The sequence below is a fragment of the Suncus etruscus genome, chromosome 4 (genome assembly GCF_024139225.1).
Source record: "Suncus etruscus isolate mSunEtr1 chromosome 4, mSunEtr1.pri.cur, whole genome shotgun sequence".
NCBI lineage: Eukaryota > Metazoa > Chordata > Mammalia > Eulipotyphla > Soricidae > Suncus > Suncus etruscus.
Genome location: NC_064851.1, coordinates 122,565,058 through 122,588,126, shown reverse-complemented (window position 1 = coordinate 122,588,126; position 23,069 = coordinate 122,565,058). Strand labels below are relative to the sequence as shown.

At 44.6% G+C, this 23,069-nt stretch overlaps 1 protein-coding gene across 2 annotated transcripts in view; it reads left to right on the top strand.

Moving 5' to 3' along the window:
* The window catches only part of IRF2 (interferon regulatory factor 2), a 103,205-nt gene extending 82,198 nt beyond the window's left edge, over window positions 1–21,007 (top strand). For both annotated transcript variants that reach the window (XM_049772378.1, XM_049772379.1), the window contains exons 7-9: window positions 10,057–10,221; window positions 18,344–18,390; window positions 19,652–21,007. In XM_049772378.1, coding sequence (XP_049628335.1) covers window positions 10,057–10,221; window positions 18,344–18,390; window positions 19,652–19,960 — 521 coding nt within the window. In that variant the 3' untranslated portion in view covers window positions 19,961–21,007. The remainder of the gene's footprint in view (window positions 1–10,056; window positions 10,222–18,343; window positions 18,391–19,651) is intronic.
* The last annotated feature ends 2,062 nt before the right edge of the window (window positions 21,008–23,069 follow it).

The following is a 23,069-nucleotide window of genomic DNA, read 5'->3' as shown; positions in this document are numbered from 1 at the left end:
TTTTGTTTCTGTTTTTGTTTGTTTTTTTGTTTGTTTTTGAGTCACAGCCAGTGGTGCTCAGGAGTTACTACTCCTCACTCTGTGCTCAGAAGTCCTTCTTGGCAGGCTCAGGGGACCATATGGGATGCTGGGGTCCATCCTGTTTTGGCCATATGCAAGGCAAATGCCTTACCCCTATGCTATCGCTCCCGCCTTTTCAAGTTTTAAAGTTATAAAGCATTCACAGAATTTTTGTCTGAGCCTCTCAAGGAACCATTATTTAGTTTCATGGTTTGTGATAGAAATTTGGGGATTCCAAGTGTTTTCCAGTTTGGGGGCTTCTCTTTCAGTGACCTCTCTACTTTTTAGAGAGTCTTGATTTACAAAAGACACCATTCCTATCATTCATTTGTTTCTAAGTTCATATTTCATTTTCATTTTGGAATTAGACACCAAGAAAAAAAGCTTCAAGGTGTTTTCTTTCTACTAGTATAAGCATTTTGCTTTGCAAGTTTACAGTGGACAGCTGAAATGAGTTCTTGACCTATTAGTAGGTTGTGCTGTCTGTGGGTTTTTACTCTGAGAGTGAAAAATTCTTAATCCTGTGGTGGGCAGCTTCCCAGTCTGTTTTTATTCTGGACGGAGGGCTGTCATGAAAGTGGTCCTGTATCCCTCCTCACCCCCTTTACTAGCAGATGAGCTCTTGTTTCATAGCTGCTTTGTTTTGCTTTTTATTCCCACTGTAGCTCACAGCAGGAACATATATGTGTGTGTGTGTGTGCGTGTGCATACGTGTGTTTGTGTGAGTCCACGTCAGAGGTTGTATCCTAGTCTTACTTTCTTTGCCTAATGACAGGATGTACTTTCAGACCTAACCCATTCTCTGCATCAGAAGGGAGTGGTATAGTCAAGCTATAGTTAAAATCTTTCAATCTTCTATCCCTCCTCTAGCACAGAAGGCACCAAGTCTGCACTTCTGTAGCCCAGACGCAATCCTGTGAACAGGAAATGGATTGGGGAACAAACAAGGTCCAATTTCTAGTTCCCTGGAGAAAACTGACAACAAGTAAAAGACCTTGATGATTAGAGCTAGGTCAAGGATCTAGCATGCTTTTTCTTTAAAAGGGAGAGGATGGTTAAAAAAAAAAGTTTATTTTTACTTTGCTTGAACATTGAGTTATGTTGTGTGCAATGACTTTGTTTATAGGAAGCATGCTAAATGGTTCTGACGGTGCCCTATTGGCAGGATGCCTGGGGAAGCAGCACTTTTGCTGTGCCTGTTGAAATGGTCACCAGGCCAGTGTAGAAAAGTTTGCAGGTGTGGACATTGTCTGAAGAGCCCAGGCATTGCTTTAGATCTCCATTGTGTGTTCTAATGAAAGGCAAGCCTTCGGCACTTCAATGCCTCAAAGATCGCTCAGACACCAAGGAAGGTTTATTCAGTTCTCTCAATGAAGTGTACGTGTGTGTCTGTGTCTGTGTGTGTGTGTGTGTAAGCTCTTCTGTCCTTAGTGACATTTAGCAGTTAGAAAATAATCTGAGGGCCTGGAGAGATAGCATGGAGGTAAGGTGTTTGCCTTGCATGCAGAAGGACGGTGGTTCAAATCCTGGCATCCTATATGGTCCCCTGAGCCTGCCGGGGCAATTTCTGAGCATAGAGCCAGGAGTAGCCCCTGAGCACTGCCGGGTGTGACCCAAAAACCAAAATAAATAAATAAATATAAAAGAAAAGAAAATAATCTGAGATTTTCCTGTGGTGTCCCAAATATGAATGTGCACGCGCGTGTGTATGTGTGTGTGTGTGTGTGTGTGTGTGTAATTCCAAATTTGACTGACTATTTAAAGTAAATCTTGAGACTGTTTTAGCGTGTGTGTGTGTGTGTGTGTGTGTGTGTGTAATTCCAAATTTGACTATTTAAAGTAAATCTTGAGACTGTTTTAGCGTGTGTGTGTGTGTGTGTGTAATTCCAAATTTGACTATTTAAAGTAAATCTTGAGACTGTTTTAGCGTGTGTGTGTGTGTGTGTGTGTGTGTAATTCCAAATTTGACTGACTATTTAAAGTAAATCTTGAGACTGTTTTAGCCAGTGTAGGAATCCAAACATCACCAGGGAGGAGGGAAGTTATAGGCCAGAGACAGAGTCACAACTTAGGGTTCAACTGTAGCTGCCCCAAAGAGGTGTCACATCCTGGTTGTGATAAAAGGCGGCAGCCTCAGACACTAGGAGTCAGGGTCCATCATGATTTTGGGATGACTCGAAGCAATGCTGGGCTACTTGCTCTTGGGTGTGAAGGGTCATCGGGTGCTCTTAATTCATCCTGCACCTCAACTTCCTGAGCTTTGAAATGACTAACCTTAAAGGGATTCTCCCATTGTGTGACTTCACCAGGAATGAGTGATCCCTGAGCATAGAGCCAGGAGTGGGTTCTGAGCACAGTGCATATATAATCCCATCCCCTCAACCCCCAAAGATGGCAGCGTCTCTGTAAATCAGTGTTTCTCAAATTATTTCAACCTTGACTCCTCCATGAAATGATCATTTTTCATATTTGTGTGGAATATGAATGGAATTTGTATAGATAGAATCATATTCCAAGGACGCTATATGTCCCTTCATTTGAATAACACTTCTCTGGATCCTGAGCTTAGTGTTCACTAAGGTGAGACTTGAAAGCTCTTATCCTGAGATGACTTCGATAACCAGCAATGTCCTCATTTCAACTTCATTAACATTTTTTCCAGGATGTCTCCTACCCCACCCCTCAAGCATGCTCAAGGGAGTCCCTGGGCCACTTGCAGTAATAACTCAGCCAACCAAGCTAGGTACATCACTGCTCAGCCTGGCTATGCAATGCTACTTGGGCCTAGTAGTGCTTGGGCCCATGGGACCACCTGAATGTGCAAAGGGTCACTGGTGAGGGGTGGAGGAGGTACACAGTGCCAGGGATCCAACTTGGGGCAGTATGCATGCAAACCCTCAGAGTTTATTAATTTTCTTGTTGGGCAAGCACCTAGGAATTGACCTGAAACTGAGTAGGAATCCTGGGCTTATCACTTTCTGGCTATTAGACCTTGAATCAGCTCTCAAAACCTCCCTGATACTTTTCCTTAGAAGTGAAATGAGGATGATAGGATGGTTCTTTTGCCATGGGAACAGGAGGTCTGGGGTCAGGGAAGCAGAAGGGTGCTCAGGTCAAGTGGTGATTCAGGGGTTTGGGCAGCTCGCCCCTGGAGAGTGCATCCTGGGACATTGGCAGCAGGGGGACAAAGGTTGGTGGTTTAGGGAAAATCAACTCACCTGGCAGGAGAGAGAATGAGCAACAGAGAAAGCTGGATGGAGATGGTCACCTGAAGCATGGTTGTGGGTCCCTGCCTTTCTTCAGGGCTTCTAAATTAACAATCACTGGAAAGTTCCTCAAGGACCCTGGACTCGTGCTGATGGAGAGGAAAGGTTGTTGTTTTCTGAGGCAGCAAGTTTGAGCTAGAGTAGGTATGGTGGTGGTAGGGTGCTTGTCTTGCCTGTGGCAGACCCAAATTTGATTCCTCATAACACCATAAAGACCCCTGGGCCCACCTAGAGTGATCCCTGAATGCAGAGCCAGGAATAACCCCTGAGCATTGCTGGGGTGATGCAAAGAAAAAGAAGAAAAAAAGAAGAAGAAGAAAAGAAGAGAAGAACAGTCTTGGGGGTAGGGGATGTGTTAGAGACTAAGATCCCAAAATCTGGATGTCCAAATTGGACCCAGGAAACAAAAAAATCCTTTCTCTGTTCTGCTCACTAGCACTCGGGTCTTCCTGCTGTATCCATGTCACCTCTTCAGTGTTCTGTCATCAGTCAGGCACATTAACTGAAATATGGTAAAGATCAATCTCTTTGAGGTATGATTGTAGGTTTATAAATTTTACTGTTGGTGGTGGTAGGGGAACGACATCCAGTTAGCAGCTGGGAGTCACAGCTGGGTTGAAAGGCTCACTCCCAGCAAGATTCTTAGCCAACTAGTGGTTCAGTGCTTGGGCCCGAGAATTTGGGAGTGCTCTGCCCTGCAGTTCTGAGGGCCTGGGGGGCCCTACCCAGTGATGTCCAGGGGATTGTGCAGTTCTGGGGAATCTTAGCTGTCTCCTCAGCCCTTGGGTCTGTGCATTTAACAGATGTTTTAGTTGTATAAGCACCAACATATTCAAGACATAGAATGTTTTTATTACCCTAAAATGTTTCCTCCCCAGCTGTTTGCAACTTCAAGCTGCCTTGTTGCTTTCCCATCAGCCAGGTTTAAAAAGAACCCTGGCCAAAGCCTAACTGGTCCAGAAGACATTCAGTGTCACGTGGTGGTTTAGAAGTGACTGGACTCCAGCAGTGTCCTGGTTGCAGATGGGCCACCCCAGGCTGCTCATTTATCTATTTATTCAGCCAAGCGTCTCATTGAGCATTGGCTGTGACTTGATCCACAGGGTTTTAATTGGGAGGAGAGAGGACACCTAAGTAAAAGGACACCTGTGAATCTGTAGAGTTAATTCACAGTGTGAGACAGAAATTCACCAAGTGACACAGGGCCTGGTCACCCTGTGAATGGTGTGTCAAAGTTACACAGGAAAAAGAGGTTGTCTTGTTCTGGGGTGGTCTGGACAAGACTCCCCAAACTAGAGGCTTTCTGACCCGCTGCTTCAATCTCCTCACCCCTTTCACTGTATTGACTCACTGAAACCTTTGAGGTCTGTTTTCTCATTCCCTCTTTTTTCACTCCTGCCCTAAACTTTCTGTCTAGATTCTTATGTGCTGGACTTCTTACAGGCCAGATATTTGGCCAGGCTCATCTCTCTCTTTGGTCCTCCTAGCACTTGACAGCAGTGCCTAGTCCAAAGTAGGTGTGCGGTAGCTCTTTGTTAGTGGAGTAATTGAGCTGGGCATTACAGGAAATACCAATGACAGAGCATTCCTGGTCAGAACAAAGGGGCATATTTAGGAAGATGCTTGAACTGCTGCCATTGTTTGTGCTCCTACAGGTCTTGCTGTCTTTGTGTTGGAATGACATTGCAGAAGAGAAATGAATTCTAGGACTTTGGAAATTAAAGGGGCTTTCATTTCAGTCAAATTTGTCTAAGGCCTAGCATTGCTTTAGAGTACTAGGCATTACATTGCGCACGCATGCGCGCACACACACATATATACACACCAGTTTCTGTTTATTGCATGTGCACATGCACACACACACACACACACACACACCAGTTTCTGTCTTCCACGAACTCTTTTTAGGGGTTCGGATTGGGCAGGCATGTCTCACTTTCCTGCCTCCTTTTCCCCCTTGGGAGAAAGCCAGAAGGCACTGCAGGAAAGGTGTCAGCTTAGCTATGTAAGTGATGCTTTCCCACTCAACTCAGATAGTCCAAGGATAAAATAAGAACGTGGGAGTTCTGCCTGCTGTATTTCACCTACCTTTCTTTTTCAATTTAAAATATATTTTTATTATAACACTGCGGTTTACCAAATTTCTCATAATATAGTCGTTTCAGACATTAAATGATCAAAAACCAATCCCATCACTAGTATGACCTTCCCTTTACCAGTGTGATTTCCCACCTACCACCAGAGCCTACCCCTTTGCAGCCACAGATATAATTCATATCTTTTCTTATAACACAGGGCAAATAGAATTATTGAAACTTGGTTAACAGGACTGGAAAGATAGCATGGAGATAAGGCATTTGCCTTGCATGCAGAAGGATGGTGGTTCGAATCCCGGCATCCCATATGGTCCCCCAAGCCTGCCAGGAGCGATTTCTGAGAGTAGAACCAGGAGGAACCCCTTAGTTAACAAGAGTCAGTTTGAAATAATTGTTATATCCATGGTGTTACTAAAGTCAGTGTCTAAAGATTTACTAGGCTGTGGTTGATGCTAGTTCAGTCTTTTGTGGTACTGTTTAGGCTCACTGAGCTTGGTAGATTTCTCTCATATTAACTGTGATACTATTGGACTGACTCCTTACTGTAAAATTTTGGGGTATAGGCATGGTCCATGATTTATAGACCTGAAACAAATCTAGGAGCTATTTAGAAGGGTATAGGGTGTGGCACTAGACTCTGTGGTTTGTGTGAAAAGGGGAATATGTCTCCCCATTTCTGAGAATGTTGCAGAAAGATCAGACCAGACTGGGAAGTATCAGCAGCCATTATTTTCTTTTGGAGCCTGGTAGAGGAGCTGGCCTGTTCTTGTTGTTGTTGTTGTTGTTGTTGTTGTTGTGTGTGTTTTTGTTTCGTCTTGACATTTTGCTGGAAGATGATTATGTGTGGTCTTTATTTCTTAAATGTTATTCTTTCCAGAAAACCTAAATAGCTTCCACCTTCTCTTCCCTTTGTTTACTGGGCCTTTGTGGCTTTTCCCATGGGTGCCTTTTCCCTTTTTCCTGAGAGAGCCCATGCATTCTCACTCCTTTCTAAAAATTTCTCCAACAAGTAGTCATATATCATTCACCTCACAATATATGCCTCTCAAAAACTTAAAATAAAAAAATTTCATTAAAGAGGATCCCATTTAGAAACAAAAACACTTGAGCAATTAAAATACTTTAAGCAATTAAAACAGGAACTCATTTGAGATGGCAACTTTTCCAGGAGCCTGGATTGTGGCTTACTTCCTGCCAAACAGGGACATTCTGTGAGTGAGAGGAAATATCAACTCCCTGCACAGAGCTCCAACCATGGATCCCCCAGACAAAACACTTGACTTCTCTGGGCCTTCTTCCCACCTAATAGAATAAAGATGCTCTCTTCATTGTCATGGGCTGTGACTTTTAAAGTAATGTTGACGGTATTGAATAGAATTTGGAGGTGCTTGGGAGAACTGGTGTTCTTTGCATTTGTTGATTGGTGTCAGTTTAAGGTAGATTTCATCCAGCTGAAGAACAAGAGAAGTCAGCATTGTTTAAAAGTAGGGTAGACAACTTTGAAAGACAAAGGAAGCAGAATATAAGAATACTGTGTTTTAGCTGGCTAGGTGGGCCATACCCAGTAGTTCTCAGGGCTTACTCCTAGCTTTATGCAGTGCTCAGGGGACTGTATACATATTACTGGTGATCAAACCTGGGACATTCCGTAAGCAGGGCTTAAGTGTCTTCACCTTGAACTCTCTCTCTGTTCCCAAAGGAACAGCCTTGACTTGAGAATAGAAAGATTGATCACGGAATTGATAATAAATGATGGACTAAAGTCAGTTATACTTGATGATAATTCCTTTCAGTGTGAAAATGTTAATAAACAGCACGGTCAAAACAAGCTTTTTGTCTGAAAAATAGATCAAAGGTTGTTCCTTGCAATCAATAAAAGCCAGGCAGAGAACTCAAATTTAAAATCAAAGTTAGCTATCAGTATACACTTAAAGAATGGCTAAAGTGGGAAAAACAGACAGTACCAAAGGCCAGTGAGAGGGTGCCTCACTTCAGTCACTTAGACATTTTTGGTGGGATGTAAAATGGAAGAGCTATTCTGGGCAGCTGTCTGCAGCTTACTGTAAGCTAAGCATGCAGTCACTGTATGATCCAGCCATTCCTCTCTTAGGACTTTTATCTCAGAGGAAAGGAAACTGGCCATTTAAAAGCCTGTATTTGAGGCTTCTCTCTTGCGCATCCTGATGGCTTCTCTAGTAAGGTGGGGGCGTAGGGAAGACTTTGCACGGGTGCATGACAGATGACAAGTCTCCAGCTCTCCCTGGACTATCTCTTGGTGAATTGCTTTGCTCCCTCTTCTGTCATATATACTAGAAATTGCACTTGAATCCATTCTGCTGAAAGCCCAGAACAGGAAAGGTTATGACCCTATATACTGGCATGTAATAAGTCTTTCCTCAGTACTGGGCAGGTAAAACTGTGAGGTATCTGTCAGCCAGTGCTGTCTTTTGAGGCGCTGAGTGCTACTGAAGTGGTAAAGTCATAGAATATCTTATCAGGGCTGGAGAGGTAGCCTGCTTGCATTGTATGTGTGGGAGGCCCTGGATTTGATCTCCAGAACCACAGAACAATTAAATGAAAATGCAACCATGCCAGAAGGATGGCCCAAAGGGCTGAGGCCAATGCAGGAAACCCAGGTTTGATTCCCTATTCACACCACAACATGGGCCTAGGCAACCTCCAGCACTATGCCACCACTCCTGTTAGTGACCCTGCTTCTTATTGTGGATGCTGAGGTGCCCAGCCGTGGCAGATACCAAGATAACAGACTAGAGGTGATATCTGAAGGGGGAAATTACTTCTAGTGACCACACAGCCTAGGGAGGACCTAGGGCTCACCAGATCTGGCTTAGGGACGGACACCACAACCAGATTACCTTCAGGAGCCCAGAACAGCCCCAGAAGCTGCTCCAAAGCCAGACTTCCTGGAGAGGAAGGGAGGCCCCTCTGAGCACTGTCAGCCCACTGTACACTCCCTCTCAGGGGTCCCTGAGGGCCCTCATCTTACCTGTGGTGCTTTGCTGGGACCCCAAGCCCCTGCCATCCCAGGAGCCTCTGTGGAGTTGGAATTTCCCCCTTGATTTTAGTGACACACCTAGGGCCCCCAGACTGTATTCCTGACTTTGCGCTCAGACCACTCCGGAGGCGTCAGGAGACCATAAGTGGTGCCTGAGATCCAACCTAGGTTTGCTACAAGCATCCTACCCACTATACTACCACTTCAACCCCAAGTTGAACATTCTTTTCCCTGTTCGTCTCTTGTGAATCACAGATGATTTTCTAGAAATACTCCTACACTTTTAATCAATCCCTTTAGAAACTTTCAACTCAGTATTTGCTTAGACGTGATTCTTACTAAAATTGTACTCAAAGAGGAGAAAACCTGTTTATGAGTGTTGTTAGCAGCCCTGCCTAGAATCATGGAAGAACAGAAACTGCCCAGAAGTCCTTCCCTAGGGACCTGGTTAAACAAACGGGTGTCAATGCTGTGTGTTACTCAGCATTGAGTGACTCTCCAGGGACTTAAGAAAGAAAACACCAATCTCCAAATGTTACCATGTGACTCCTTTTATACCGCAACTTTGAAATGACCACAAAATGACAGAAATAGGGAACAGATGAAAAGATGTCAAGGGAGAGTTCAGCAGTGTGTTAATAAGAGTAACTGATAGTTATGATGGTAAATGGAATAAACACACATGCATACCCGCGAAGGCAGGTGAGGAGAGCTGAGCAGCCTGAACAGATGCGGAGATGCTTGTCGTTGTTAATACTCAAGTTGTGATGTTCCGGAATTTTGCAAGACGTGACTGTTGGAGTAATTTAGATCACATCCCTCTCTCCTGCTCTCTCTGAGATGATTCAGGCATTCACAAAAATCTCAAACTAAAAAGTTTAATGATAATGTGTTAAAAAGAGAAGTAAGAGGGCTGGAGAAGCAGTTCAGTGGGCAAATTTTGGGCATGAGGAAGGCCCTGAATTTGCTCTTTATCAACATATGGTTCCACTTCCCCCAGTATCAACAGGAACATCTCTTGTGCACTGTGCTGTGGGAAATGCCTCTGAACACTGCTCAGTGTAGCCCCCAAAACCAAAAACTACCCCCAAAATAACAGGGTGGTTAATTTTATTAGTGTTCTGGAGAATCAGTGCTACTAAGGTGGTATTTGTCCCATCATTACCAGGAAATTGGATGGGAGTTTAAGCAGAACAACCTACAGCTAGGAGATACATAGTGGGTAGAAGGGCCAGTTATTCAACCTCGGTGAGCTTCGATAATGCCTTTCTGGACCCCTGGATCCAGAAAATAAGCACAGCAGCTTCCTTCCGACCTAACCATTTATAATAGAAATGGGTCAGTCAGGTGCAAAACCCTGTCTGTCTGCAGCTTCGGATGGGGCTTGGTAGAGGCTGGGCCCAGCCACATGGAAGCACCCTCGGCACTCGGTTAGACACAGGCCCAGGGAGCTGGGCTCGCAGCATGCTGGAGACATTATCCCAGAGCTCACTTGGGCATATGTGGCCATCGCAGATCCAATTTTGGTTATTGAGCTCTTCAAAGGAAAGTTATTTTCCTGCAGAGTGTGTGCAAAGACTGTGAAGTTGCTCCTTGTGATGGCTTTTTTCCTTTGAAGTTGTAGGACCGTCACATCTAGATAGCAATATCGAGGATCAAGAGATTGTTACCAACCCGCCGGACATTTGCCAAGTCGTGGAGGTGACCACTGAAAGTGATGAGCAGCCAGTCAGCATGAGTGAGCTGTACCCACTACAGATTTCCCCCGTGTCTTCCTACGCAGGTAAGTAGGTAAGGGCAGGAAACCAACAAGACAGCCCTGCCGTCTGGGCTCACTCATTTCATCCATAGCAGGGAACCTGGCTCTGCTCCAGGAGTTTCTCCTGCCTGATTAATTTTGCTCTAATTTTCTCAGCCATCATCACTTAGGCACCTCAGATCCTCAAAAGATATGGTCATGGCACTTTCTGACTCGATCACCCATAATCCTTATCATGCATGATAACAGATAATAACCTCTCTTGGGGGTGATTTGATTTGCACAAATTATTAGCAACTTGAAAGGATACTCTTACTAGGACCTTGTTGGGCCCAAGCTGGCAGGTCCTTAGAATCATATTTGTCCCTGCCTCCTGTTTGGCTCTTCATTTTCAATTTAGTTCAGCTTCTAATTGGACTGGGCAACTGATCCCATTTCTGCTTCCCCCAGGGGATGGCTGTATGCTTGCAGGAATTGGTCCAGACAGCTACAGGGTTAGAACCAGATTCTATTGCTCTCCCTCCTTGCAGATTAAAGCGATGACTCTATCTATGTCACATGACTTCATTTTTGCAGTATCAGATTTAATTTGGGAAGGGGAGACAAATAGATCTTCATTAAAAGATCTGGGCCAGAGCGATTGCACAGTAACGAAGGGCATTTCGCACAGTAAGGAAGGGCACTTGCCTTGCAGGCGGCTGACCAAGGTTCAGTCCCTGTGGTCTCCTGAACAATTTCTGAGCACTGCCAAATGTAGCCCAAAACGAAACAAAACAATGCTGTAAATTCAGAGGCAACAGTTGTTGGTTTGCAGATATTGACACTGGAAAGCCCTCTCATCTGTAACCACAGTCAACTCCACATGACTCAGGGCGTCTCTCTTTAGTCAATGCCAGCTGGAGTGAAGCTGCCCATCCCAGACACTGGCACAACTCAGCCTGAATGCGAGGTTGATTCAGAGGACAGGTTACTTGTGAATTAGTGAGTCATTCAACTGCCTCTTTCCTGAACCCCACCATTTTCAACAGTATTTTTCTTTCATTGTAGTAAGATTTGCAAGACATAAAAGGCATTTTATGCCATTTTAAGTGTATTAACATTGTTTTGCCATCGTCTTCAGAATTTACCAGTCTGACATTGGTACCCGTTACACGTGAGCTGCCATCCCTTCTCTATTCACACCTGCCCAGTGTACTTTCTGCCCCTCTGAAAAGATTCCCCCAGACACCACCTCTGAGCAGAGTCTCACGGGCTGTGTTCCTATTTCACAAAGCTTCATGTTCTCCTCTTCCTGACTCCCTTGAGTGAGAGGTACCTAAAAGGATTATCAAAATAAATCTTGGCCACCTGAGGCTTCTAATTTGTGACAGAGGACACATTTGTCCTCAGCTTTTTATTCCTTATTCATATTAGTGTCAGCCCCTCACTGCTCTTTCCCAGTTGCCAATAATAATGACACTGAGATGCGTGTTTATGAGGCTCTAGGAACCATGTTAAGTGCTGGGCCTCATTGACTTCTTTAATTATTCTGAGAGAAACCTCATCTGCCTGGGGCTGTCATTTTTCTTTCTTTCAAAATTAGAATTCCTCTGGGCCTTGCCTATGATTGATTTTAGCCCCATCCTCAGAAACCGAACCTGGGCTCCTAAACACCACCAGGTGTGGTCCCAAACCCCGACAGACAGACAGACAGACAGACAGACAGGCAGGCACGCACGCACGCACGCACACACACACACACACACACACACACACACACACACACACACACACACACGAAATTCTAGTGCATTAGCCCCAAATGGAGTGGCTATCAAAGGCTCTTATCCCTTCACTTTAGAGCCACCTGCATCACCGCCCTGAAGTCAGAGACCATCCAAGAGAAGATGGAGCAGAATGAAAGAGTCTGTCTTCATTTTACCACTAAAATAACTGAAGCTTGAGATTTAAAGCTCCTTTTCTTATCTTTGCATGGCTACGGGCATCATTACTTCCAGTTAGAGATTTTTTGAGGGACTGGAGCTTTGGCTTCGATGTTTTTTTTTTCATCTGTTGAGAATAGATTTCTAGAATCTTCTTGAGGGGTTCTAGAAGGACCATTACATGCAGAACTGTCAGCAGTGGCATTTCTCTTCAACTGAAAAATCCTAGGAACAGCTGGTCCATGCAGAGACATGAAAATTTCATTAGTCCTTCCAGGACATTTGCATAGATTTGAAAGGCAGGGTGTTGTGCCAGGCTGGCGAGCAGCAGAAGTTTTGTTGGAACCTGGCCTTGTCAGACTGGACTTGAGTTCTTTCTGTTGTTTTCAGTGTCTGAATTCTCCAGGAAGGAGGTTTATTGGAGGGAGCCAAAATGATTCATCACGCTCTTTTTCTAGAACTTATGGACCCATGAAAAAAGGTTTCTATTACTGACTGAGGCTGGCTTATGTCTCTTGGTCTGAACTTGATGGATTTCTGCTAGGGGAGATATCTTTTCCTGGTTGTATTTTCCCTTCAGGCTTTGTCATAGACTAGGCTGTTTTCTGGTGTCTCATAACAGGCTTCCTTTGTTCTGATATTCATCTGAATTTCCACCTTCTCAAGCCACTTGCATTCACTTGTTTAGGAAAACTGGTATTTGTTGTTGAATGTTTTTCCTCCTACCGGTCATTTGAATATAATCCCAGTATTATTACGAAACCACATTCAGTTTTGCAAACCTCTTCTCTTTATGATCTAAATATTACTGTGAGCAAGAAGAGGCAGCTTCCTCAAGTTGCAAGTGCTTGCATTGGATTTCTCTGAGACAATATCAGATTCTCACAAAACCTTTGCCTATGGAGGGATGACTGAAACCAATTTTGAGAAACACTAAAATACAGGGAACAGGTCTACCATACCTGCCCCCTGCCTGATAGAGGACATCAGGATTTTTTTTTAGGTTGATGATGGTTTTATTTTTTTTTTTTTTTTTTAAAAAGAACCACAATAGTGTTTGGGGAAAGATGAAAAGAGGCTTGAGAGAAAAACATAATACAAGCTTAACAGGCTATAACTGAGAGGGTGAAAAATATCTACTGACCACAAGCTAGCAGCAAAGACTTTGAATCTCTATGGAAACCATATCAGGCTAGTATTTCTACTGGGAGAGGCAAGGATAAAAGTGCTTTTGAGATTAAGAGGGCTTTGAGATTTGAGCCTTTAAATAAAGTCTCCTAGTGAAAGTTATTGAGGAAATGATGGTAGGGAAGACATCCTGGTCAATCTTATTACTAAAACTTGTTGAACAAGAAGAGTTTTTCCAGAAATGCAGCAGGATGTCAAGAGTGCAGAGAGGCATTATGCAGAAAGCATTTGTCTCTCTCCACATAATGTTCCTGACGTGGTTTGGCTAGGAAAACAGAGTGTGGAATGTGAACAGAAGCATTGTCCTCTTCTAGAACCATTGCATTAGAAGAAGAGTCTTGTGATTATGAATCTAAGTGTCCTCCTTTCCTTCTCATCCCATTCTATTCAGGGAAACTGAGGCCAGAAAGAGAAACACATTACACACATGCCAGTTATTAGCTTATAAATACTCTGAACATATTCTGGAGCAAGCAAACCAGCGGTAGCTTTATTTTATTCCATCTTATTTAAAGTAAATAAATAACCACATTTAGTGTAATCTAGAGGGGACATGAAATACAAACCTTTCCATTTCATATCAACTCGTGTTGCAATTCCTGCTGTAACATTGATCTTGAAGTAGCAGCTGCACGGAACTGATTTGTCATCTAAGAAGTAATCTTAAGAGGCTGGAGACATAGCTCAGGGGTTCAGCCATTTGACATGCGAGTGAGCCAGGATTGATTGCCGGCACTGTATAGTTCACACACACAGTCAGGAGAGCAAGGTATGATCCAACTCCATCCCTGCCTTCAGAACAAAACAAAACAAAACAAAAACAAACAAACAAAATAACAAATTATCTGGATCTGAGAGTAACTGTGGATAAGTAAAACCATGTAACACAGGAATATGGACGGACCATCAACACCCACTCTGATTGATATGGGAGTGCCGTGCGGACCACTGTGAAGGGGCTTTTCCAGCAGGGGCCTCAAGTTTCTCTGCAAGGCTGCAGGTTTCTTTCCTTCTTTCTTTTCTTAAAACAAACACAAAAATCTCAGTTTGCTAATGTGCAAGAACAGTGGATCTTAATTTAGTAGCGACACTCAGCAGCTACCATTTGTGTCAGCTAGAAACATAAGTTGAGAGCATGTGTGTCTTTTCTTGTCCCACATGATTTCTCTGAAGCTGAAAACTGAATGCTTAAAGGAAACTCACATTCTGATCATGTCTGTGGTCTCTGCAGGGTCTTACCAGTAGTTTACCTGGGCTCTCTCTTGCCATCCCTTCTGACACTGAAATTTGGGACTGTCATAGCAAGTTGGAACCTGGTATTTGATGCTTATTCCCCCATCGTGCCCCTGCCCCGGAATTCCAGCTCCCCCTGCCATCTGGCTGGTGGCACCTGTGTGTTTGTTTTTATTTGCAAGGTTAAGAAACAGAAGGTGGGGCCCGGAGAGATAGCACAGTGGTGTTTGCCTTGCAACCACCGATCTATGACCAAAGGTGGTGGTTCGAATCCCGGTGTCCCATTTGGTCCCCCGTGCCTGCCAGGAGCTATTTCTGAGCAGACAGCCAGGAGTAACCCCTGAGCACCGCCGGGTGTGGCCCAAAAACCAAAAAAAAAAAAAAAAAAAAACAGAAAGTGGTGGTGGTATTTTGGGGGGTAATTAGGAATATATGGAAGGCAAAGAAATCTTGGCTTTGGGGCATGGTGAAGACTAAAGCAGAGAAATGGAAAGGGAACCTGGAGGTTTCTCCAAGGATGGGCAGCAGGAAAGCAGGTACTTTGGGTAGCAGAGGACCTCTATGCTGTGTCATCCAAAGAGCCCTTCTCAGTTGGCTTCACTGCATTTACTTGGCTTGCTACTTTGGCAGTAACTCATTTTTCTTGGAAGTGAAAATGCTGATTCCTGCCTCCGTAGAGATACAGCTTGCAAAAGGGCCCCCCCCTCATGCTACCCAACCCCCAAACTCCCATGGGCTAGAGAGATAGTAGAGCAAATAGTCCACTTGCCTTGCAAGTGGCCAAACCAGGTTCAATCTCCATCATCAATATAGTCCCCTGAACCCCACGCTGAATAAGTACTGAGCACCACCAGGTACAGCCTTCCCAGATCAGGCAAGTTCTGCTGTCAGATGGTGATGGAAAAGGACCTGCATTTCTACTGCCTGGTACAGCCAGTTTATTTATTTATCTTGGTGATAAGAGTTATTGTGAGCTGAGGAACCCAAACCTTCTGTAGGCATTTCTTTGCTTTGGTTTTGGGGCCACACTCAGTGTTGCTCACTCCTGGCTTATTCCTGATTCTGCACTAAGGGATCACTCCTGATGGATCCAGAAACCTTATGGGATGCTGGGGATCAAACCCAGGTAGCCACCTGTAAGGCAAACATACTAACTGCTATGCTATGGCATGGGCCCCTCTTAAGCATTTCTATATCAGACAGGTGATACTTTGGGTCAGTCACTTAGGCTGATGAGCAGAGAGGCATCCTTTATTTGCTCATGACTGACCTTCTGTTATCCTCAGATACTAGTGGAAAGTTATTGGAGAAGGCCCCAGTGCAGGCTGTTGTCATTTGCTTTAATGTCTTGTACAAGCTGAGTTCACCTATTTGTTCTTTAACCTCCATGTCACGGAAGTCTGGGCTGTGTAGGGCACTGCAGCTGGCAGCTAGGAAGCTGGTCTGAGCTCTTTGGTTTCAGCTCTGCCACCAGCTGGATATGGCAGTGGCTGGTTTCAGAGTGGGGTCAGGGGAAAGACCCTGGAGCTCAGTAGCATGCTGGAGGAGGGGTGGTGAACTACTTCTCCACCTAGTGAGGGGCATTGGGCTCAGTGGCTCTGAGGCCCAAGCCCTGTGCACGTTTCACTCTACTGCTCTTCATGATGTGAATGGCCCAGACTTGGAGATCATCAAGGACCTGTGTATTTTGGGTTTTCTGACATCTCTGCTTCCTTATATTCAGCTGTGAACATTGAAAAATGGCCTAAGAAAAAGCACACACACATTTTATTTTATTGGTGTTTGAGGGAGGCAATACCCTGCTGTGGTTAGGACTTATTCCTGGCTCTGCACTTAGGGATCTTTCCTGGCAGTGCATAGGGGCCCATATGGAGTGCTGGGGATAATAGAACTTGGGTCAGCCATGAGCAAGTGTTAAACTAGTAAGGTAATGAGCTATCACTCCTACCCTCATTATTATTAATTATTATTATTACTATTATTTTTACTCCTGGTTATGCGCTCAGAAATTACTCCTGGCTTGGGGGACCATATGGGATGCCAGTGGATCAAATCGAAGTCCGTCCTAGGTCAACCATGTGCAAGGCAAACGCCCTACCACTGTGCCACTGCTCCAGCCTCTATTATTTTTATTTTTAAAACTACATATACATATTAAATATCTATTTAAAACAGTCATTGTCAGTTACTGAATTTTTCATTTTTTTGGTTTTAGGCATTCAAGATTCTAGCACCAATCTTTCACTCTGCCCTCCACTGCCCTCCACCAATGTCTCCAGTTTCTCTCTGACCCATCAGTTTGCCTCTATTACAGTCAGTTAAAAAAATTTTAGGCATGCATACACATTTTAAAGAATAAAAGCATTCTTGTTTCACCTAAAATAATCTTGTGAGGTATGTGTACGTAATCTCCAGCCACTGATTCTGCCTGTTCACAAGCATGCCACGTGCCCAGTGCTGATGAGCTCAGGGCTGGCTCACACAGTCCTCTTCAGAAGGTTCCAAAGTGGCAGAAAATTAGGTAACTAGCTTTGTGTCTCCCAGTCAGCAGATAGGGGGTCAAGATGGTAATGGAGTTAGTTATTGCTACATAACAATGTGGGCCAAGAGATAGTACAGTGGACATGGTGCTTACCTTGCATGCACCTGCCCTGGGTTTGATAACTGGCACAACATATGGTCCCCTGAGCCCTGCCAGGAATGACTCCTGAGCACAGAGCCAGGGGCACCATTAGGTGTGACCCACTCCTTTCCCCTATGACTCCACCAAAAAGAATCCCAACAATTTAACTGCACATTTGGTGGCTTAACCCAACATACATCATACATATATTATCCAACAACTTCCGAGGAGCAAAGTTCCAGGCACAACTTAGCTGGGTGCTCTGCTGGGGTATTTCTAGCACAGGTGTGAGGCAGCCAATGTCTGAATGAGGCTGTGTCCTCTCTACGATCAGTGGGGGAAGGATATGTCTTCATGCTCATGTGGCTGTAGGCAGAATGCATTTCTTGGCAGGTGGCCAAACGAAAGGCCAGAAAGATGAATCACAATCTTCATCTCTTGCTGGCTGTTGACTGGAAGCTGACTTGAGTTAGTTCTCTGTCAAGAGAACTTTCCCAATATGGTGACTGAACTCCCCAAAGTCAGCAAGGGCCAGTGTCCTCTCACAAGAGATTTTCAGTCTTGGGCAAGTTCACACATCCTTCTGGTACTCTGTTGATTTGGAGTTAAGGCACACACCCACACCCTGTTGGAGGGATCCCACAAGAAAGACTAGGTGGTGAAGGTCATGATACCTACTTGGAATTTATTCACCACAGTAACCCAAGCAAAAGAAGAAACCTAGGAGGTCGGGGGAATAAGAGAATAGTAGAAACTAGGAATACTCTTCTGTTGGCACTTAAATGAGCTAAGATATGGGTTAGAAGAGAGCCATCATAGTGAGCACAGTGGGTGGAGTGGCAGTGAGAAGAGTACTGGTCACTGGGACATGAGCTATACAGACATGAAGAGCAGAATTGATAGGCCTCATAGGACATTTCTCCCATCCTCATAGGACATTTCTCCCATCCTGTAACTAGCAGCTTTCCCCAACTCTTGAACAATGAGCTTCCCCCCATCTTTGACATCTTTCTTCAGTAAGGGCCAAGGTTCAAGAGTTGCCATCTCCATCCTGTCATCTCCCAAGTGCAAGTGTTTGACCGGATCAGAAGTGATGAGTGTCACCATTTTCAAACACAGCCTGAACCTCCAAACTGAGTGGAAGAAATAATGACTCTTGTGTTTTTCTCTTTGTCTACAGAAAGCGAAACCACCGATAGTGTGCCCAGTGATGAGGAGAGCACAGAGGTAAGCATGGTGGCTCCCACTGGCTTCTGCAGGCTTATAGGAAAGCGGTATCTCAAGTAGCCATCTTGTTTCCTGGCTGCTAGTGGCTTTTTTTTTTTTAAGAGTCTTGAGTTTTGCTCTGGGGTTTTCTTTGTTTTGTGGTAAACAGTTACATCAAAATACTCTACTTTGGGGCTTTAACTTCTAAAATGAAGTTTTGGGGAAGTGAATGGGCGGGAAGGTAGTCAGTCTACTGTCAACATTAGATGGAGAGGCTGTGATGGCAGGAAGAAGGAAATTGAAGCCAAGGCCAGGAAATGTTGATATTCTTAACACTATAAACAGCCTAGTTCAGCAGCAGAAATAGAATATCCTGAGTGGCCAGAAGCGATGGCCTGGAGTAAACATGAGCAGGAGCTGCAAGAGTGTGTCCTTTGTTTCTGCCCAGAGATCTTTCTCTCCCTGTCCCATGCCCAGAGACTGCTGGTGAGCTCTGTCTAGAAGCCAACTCTGCCTGCTTCCATTTCCCTCCTATAGACTGTGCTTACACAATGGCAGGAAGTGACTATAATGTGGAAAGCATTCCTGCTCACCAGCCTGCTTTGTGTCTGTGTGAACTTAAGAGTGGAAGAGAAGAGACCTGCTTTCTGACTCATGCTCACGGGTGTGTGAATCCATGGTGCCCAATGTTCTAAGTAGTTGAACTCGGCAGATTTCCATACAAAGTATGTGTGGACACACACATTTCTGCCATGTTTCTACAAAGCCAGGCATCCAGCTTTTTCTTTGAATGACACCAGACTTCCTTTGAGCCATTTCCATTTGGAAATAGTCAAAGGTTATTGACTGCCATTAAGTCGCATATCACCCTGGCTCCAGAAAATATAGGTTCACTCCAAAATGGATTTCACCCAGCAGAGAGGCGCCTAGTTGCCAACAAAACAAAGCAGCCACCGTGGCCTCAAACCTATTTACTGATCAGGTGGGCAGCCAGAGCCAGGGAACCAGAATCCCAAGTAATATCATGTCTTCCTGCCTTCCTAGTCTTGGCTTCATTTCTAAGGAGATAGCAAATGGGGATTGATTTATTTTTTCCTAAGGGAAGGAAATCTGCATTGAGGTCAAGTGCTGGAGATATATTTCACCAGAGGATTGGACAAGAAGTTAAGTTTGAAAAGTAGAGGTGATGGCATGGGGCGGGCTGGGGAAGCTACATTTGGTTTTCTAAAATCATTCAAGACCAGGCAAAGAGAAACATTTTCTGAATTATTTTCTTTGAAAGGGCCGGCCTCACTGGCGGAAGAGGAACATTGAAGGCAAACAGTACCTCAGCAACATGGGGACACGCAGCACCTACCTTCTGCCTAGCATGGCCACCTTTGTGACTTCCAGCAAGCCCGACCTTCAGGTCACCATCAAGGAGGAGAGCTGTCCGGTGCCTTACAACAGCTCCTGGCCTACTTTCTCAAACCTCCCCCTTGCTTCCTCTGTGACCCCGGCAACCAGCAGCAGTCGGCCAGACCGAGAGACCCGGGCCAGTGTCATCAAGAAGACATCAGATATCACCCAGGCCCGCGTCAAGAGTTGCTAAAGCCTCTAACTTCCCCTGATGGTTGTTGGCATCCTTGGCTTGGTTTTGTTGTTTGTATTTTATTTTTCTCTCTCACATCTATTTTAGACAAATCTAAGGGAGAAAAAAAAAAGCCTTGACAATAGAACATCGATTGCTGTGTCCCAACTCCAGTACTGGAGCTGCTTCTTTTAACTCAGGACTCCAGCCCATTGGTAGACGTGTATCTCTAGAGCCTGCTGGATCTCCTAGGTCTGCTCCCTCAAGTTCAAGGACGTCACTAGGACCAACAGCCACCGGGGCAGTGGAGGTGTTGCATTGCCTTCGGTCAAGGCCAGCACTGTGGAGTGGATGCCTCAGAATGGAAGAGAAAATGTGAACTAGCTGGAATTTTTTTATTCTTGTGAATATGTACATAAAGCAGGACTAGCCACGTTGCGGTCTGCTTCTGCACCTTATCTTAAAGCACTTACAGATAGACTTTCTCATGATCTTGCTCTATTTCACTGCACATTCAGCGCCCCTGTCCTGCCCACTTTCCTCCCACTCCATCTAGTTCCTTTCCCCCCTTATTCTCCCCCCAAAGGCTGTGTCTATTCCACAGCTCACAGGAGGAAACACAAATACACCTCTCCACAGATGTCCCATTTTAAAACTGCTTTAAAAGAAAAAAAAAAAAAAAGAAATCTTTCTAATCTGCTATGCTTGAATGCCACGCGGTACAAAAGAAAGCCCTCATGGAGTTATTATGCAAATTCCCAGATTTGAAAAGGAAACAAACAAACAAAAAAAAAGATACTCTAGTTCTAACCAGAGCAAGCTTTTTTATTTTTTATACAGGGGAATATTTTATTCAAAGTAAAAATTCTAAATAAAAAATATAATTGTTTTTTATCTTTTCTACAGCAAATTTATAATTTTAAGATTCCTTTTGTTTATCAGCAGTTGTTATTACATCCTTGTGGCACATTTTTTTTAATTTTGTAATGGTGAAAAAGCTTTTATGAGCTCATGTAGCAATCAAATTATCCTGTGGATTGATAATAAATGAATATGATATATAGTTAAGTTTTTAATGGGCATTCTGCCTGACTCTGTGTTGTCTACTTTAGAGCATGACTTTGGGACAGGACTGAAAGAGGATGGCTTATTCTTGGCCACCAAAACTTTTCTCTTGACTACAACAGGAAATGCTGGTCATTTCCTCTGTGAGACTAGCAGGGGGTTCCATTGTTGAATCCTCATTCTTGCCCTCAGCTTATGCTTTGACAGAGGAACTGCCTTCACTCACCATGGTTGTGCAGAAAGAGATAGGAACTTATCTCCATCTCACAAGGAGAAATGGAGACTTAAAAGGATCAAGAGCACATAGGGGGGCCAAGTTCAGTGTGGCTTGTGGAGAGTCACTCACTCCCACAGTCCTGGTTATGGACCTCCCCACCATGTGTGAGGTTTCTTCATCCATAGATTTAAGTGATACAACAATGGGTTGGAGAGACAGCCATGTAACTGCTTAGCAGTTTGAGTCACTAATACCAAAAAGGTCCCTTGAACACCTACAGAGGTCACTTCTGAGCACAGATCCAGAATATCCCTGGATCACAGCCATATGTGACACCCCCCCCCAGCCCAAATAAATGCAAAATATAACAGAGACTTTATGTTACGTGCAGGGCCCATGGTTGACATTTCTAACAATGGCTAGTATTGGTTGAATTCCTAGTCTTAGTTGCTAAGCCCTTAGTTTGGCTCTGTCCTCAAAACTGAGAACATGGTGTAGTGAGTGAGAATGTGAATTCAAGAGTTACAGACTCTACCAGCCCTTTGGTGTTTCAAGATGCATGTCTGACCTTGGGAATGCCACAGAACTCACTTCTCAGGTGGCCACAAGGTAATAAAATGAGAAGAGCAAAGACTCTGGAGGCCTATCTCCCACCTCTGGGGGTGGGGGTTTGGAGGCAATTGCTAAGTTAATATTTGAAAAAGGTTTAATCAGCAAGAGGACAAAGGGCTATTTTTATGCCTCTCCCCATGTGTGGCTGCAGATATAATTAGTGGTAATAAAATTATTCGGCCCAGAACAAAAATTAACTAAAGCATTTTACAGCCAAGTGGTGTCGAAGTGCCTAGTATGGATGGATGGATGGTTGGCTGCTCCTGCTAGGGGCACTGGTGTGACTTAGGTTTACCCCGGCTGCACGGAGAGTCTTCATGAAGTGAGGACAGGAGAGGCAGGAAAAGTACTCTTGTCTGCTTAGCACCATGGTCTGTCTTTCCTGGGAGGCTGCCTTTCTAGAAGTCTTTTTAGGCTACCTTTCTAGTGCTCAGGGGGCCCTTTGGCCACTCCCTATGGAATTTGGCCCATCAGGCCAGATGGGTCAGTGCAGTGCTGCTTTGGGCCACACTCAGCAGCACTTGGTGGTCTCCAAGGCCGTATCTGGGGTCAGCACCAGGGGATCAAACACAGGGCCTCATGTTCCCAAGCTGACCAGCACTGATCCCTAAACACAGAGTTAGGACTAAGCCCTGAGCATGACCAGGTAAGTCTGGTCATGGAAAAAGAAAAATGACCCCTCATGCATGTAAGGTGGTGGTCCTGACCACTCAGCTGTCTCCCCAATCCAATGGTCTTATCTTGAGACCCACTCTTCTCCCATCTCAGATAAATGATTACAGCTCTTCTCTATTTTGTTTTGGCTTGGGGCCATGCCCAGCGATGAGCAGGGGTTACTCCTGGCACTGGCTCAAGGGTCATTCCTGGAGAAGTTAGGAGGACCATATGAGATGCAGGGGATTAAACACAGGTTGGCTGTGTGCAAGGCAAATACCCTACCCACTGTGCTGTTGTTCCAGCCCGAGTCTAGTTCTTTTAATGTCTATCAAAACCCTCTTAATTATCCTGTTTAAAAAATTTTTTTAAAGAAAGGAGGCCCAGAGAGACTGCATTTACTTTGTACTCCAAACCTCATTCAAACCCTTGACACCAGATATGGTCTATCAAGCACCAAAGGTTATTCTTTTTTTTTTTTTTTTTGGTTTTTGTGCCACACCCGGTGGTGCTCAGGGGTTACTCCTGGCTGTCTGCTCAGAAATAGCTCCTGGCAGGCACGGGGGACCATATGGGACACCG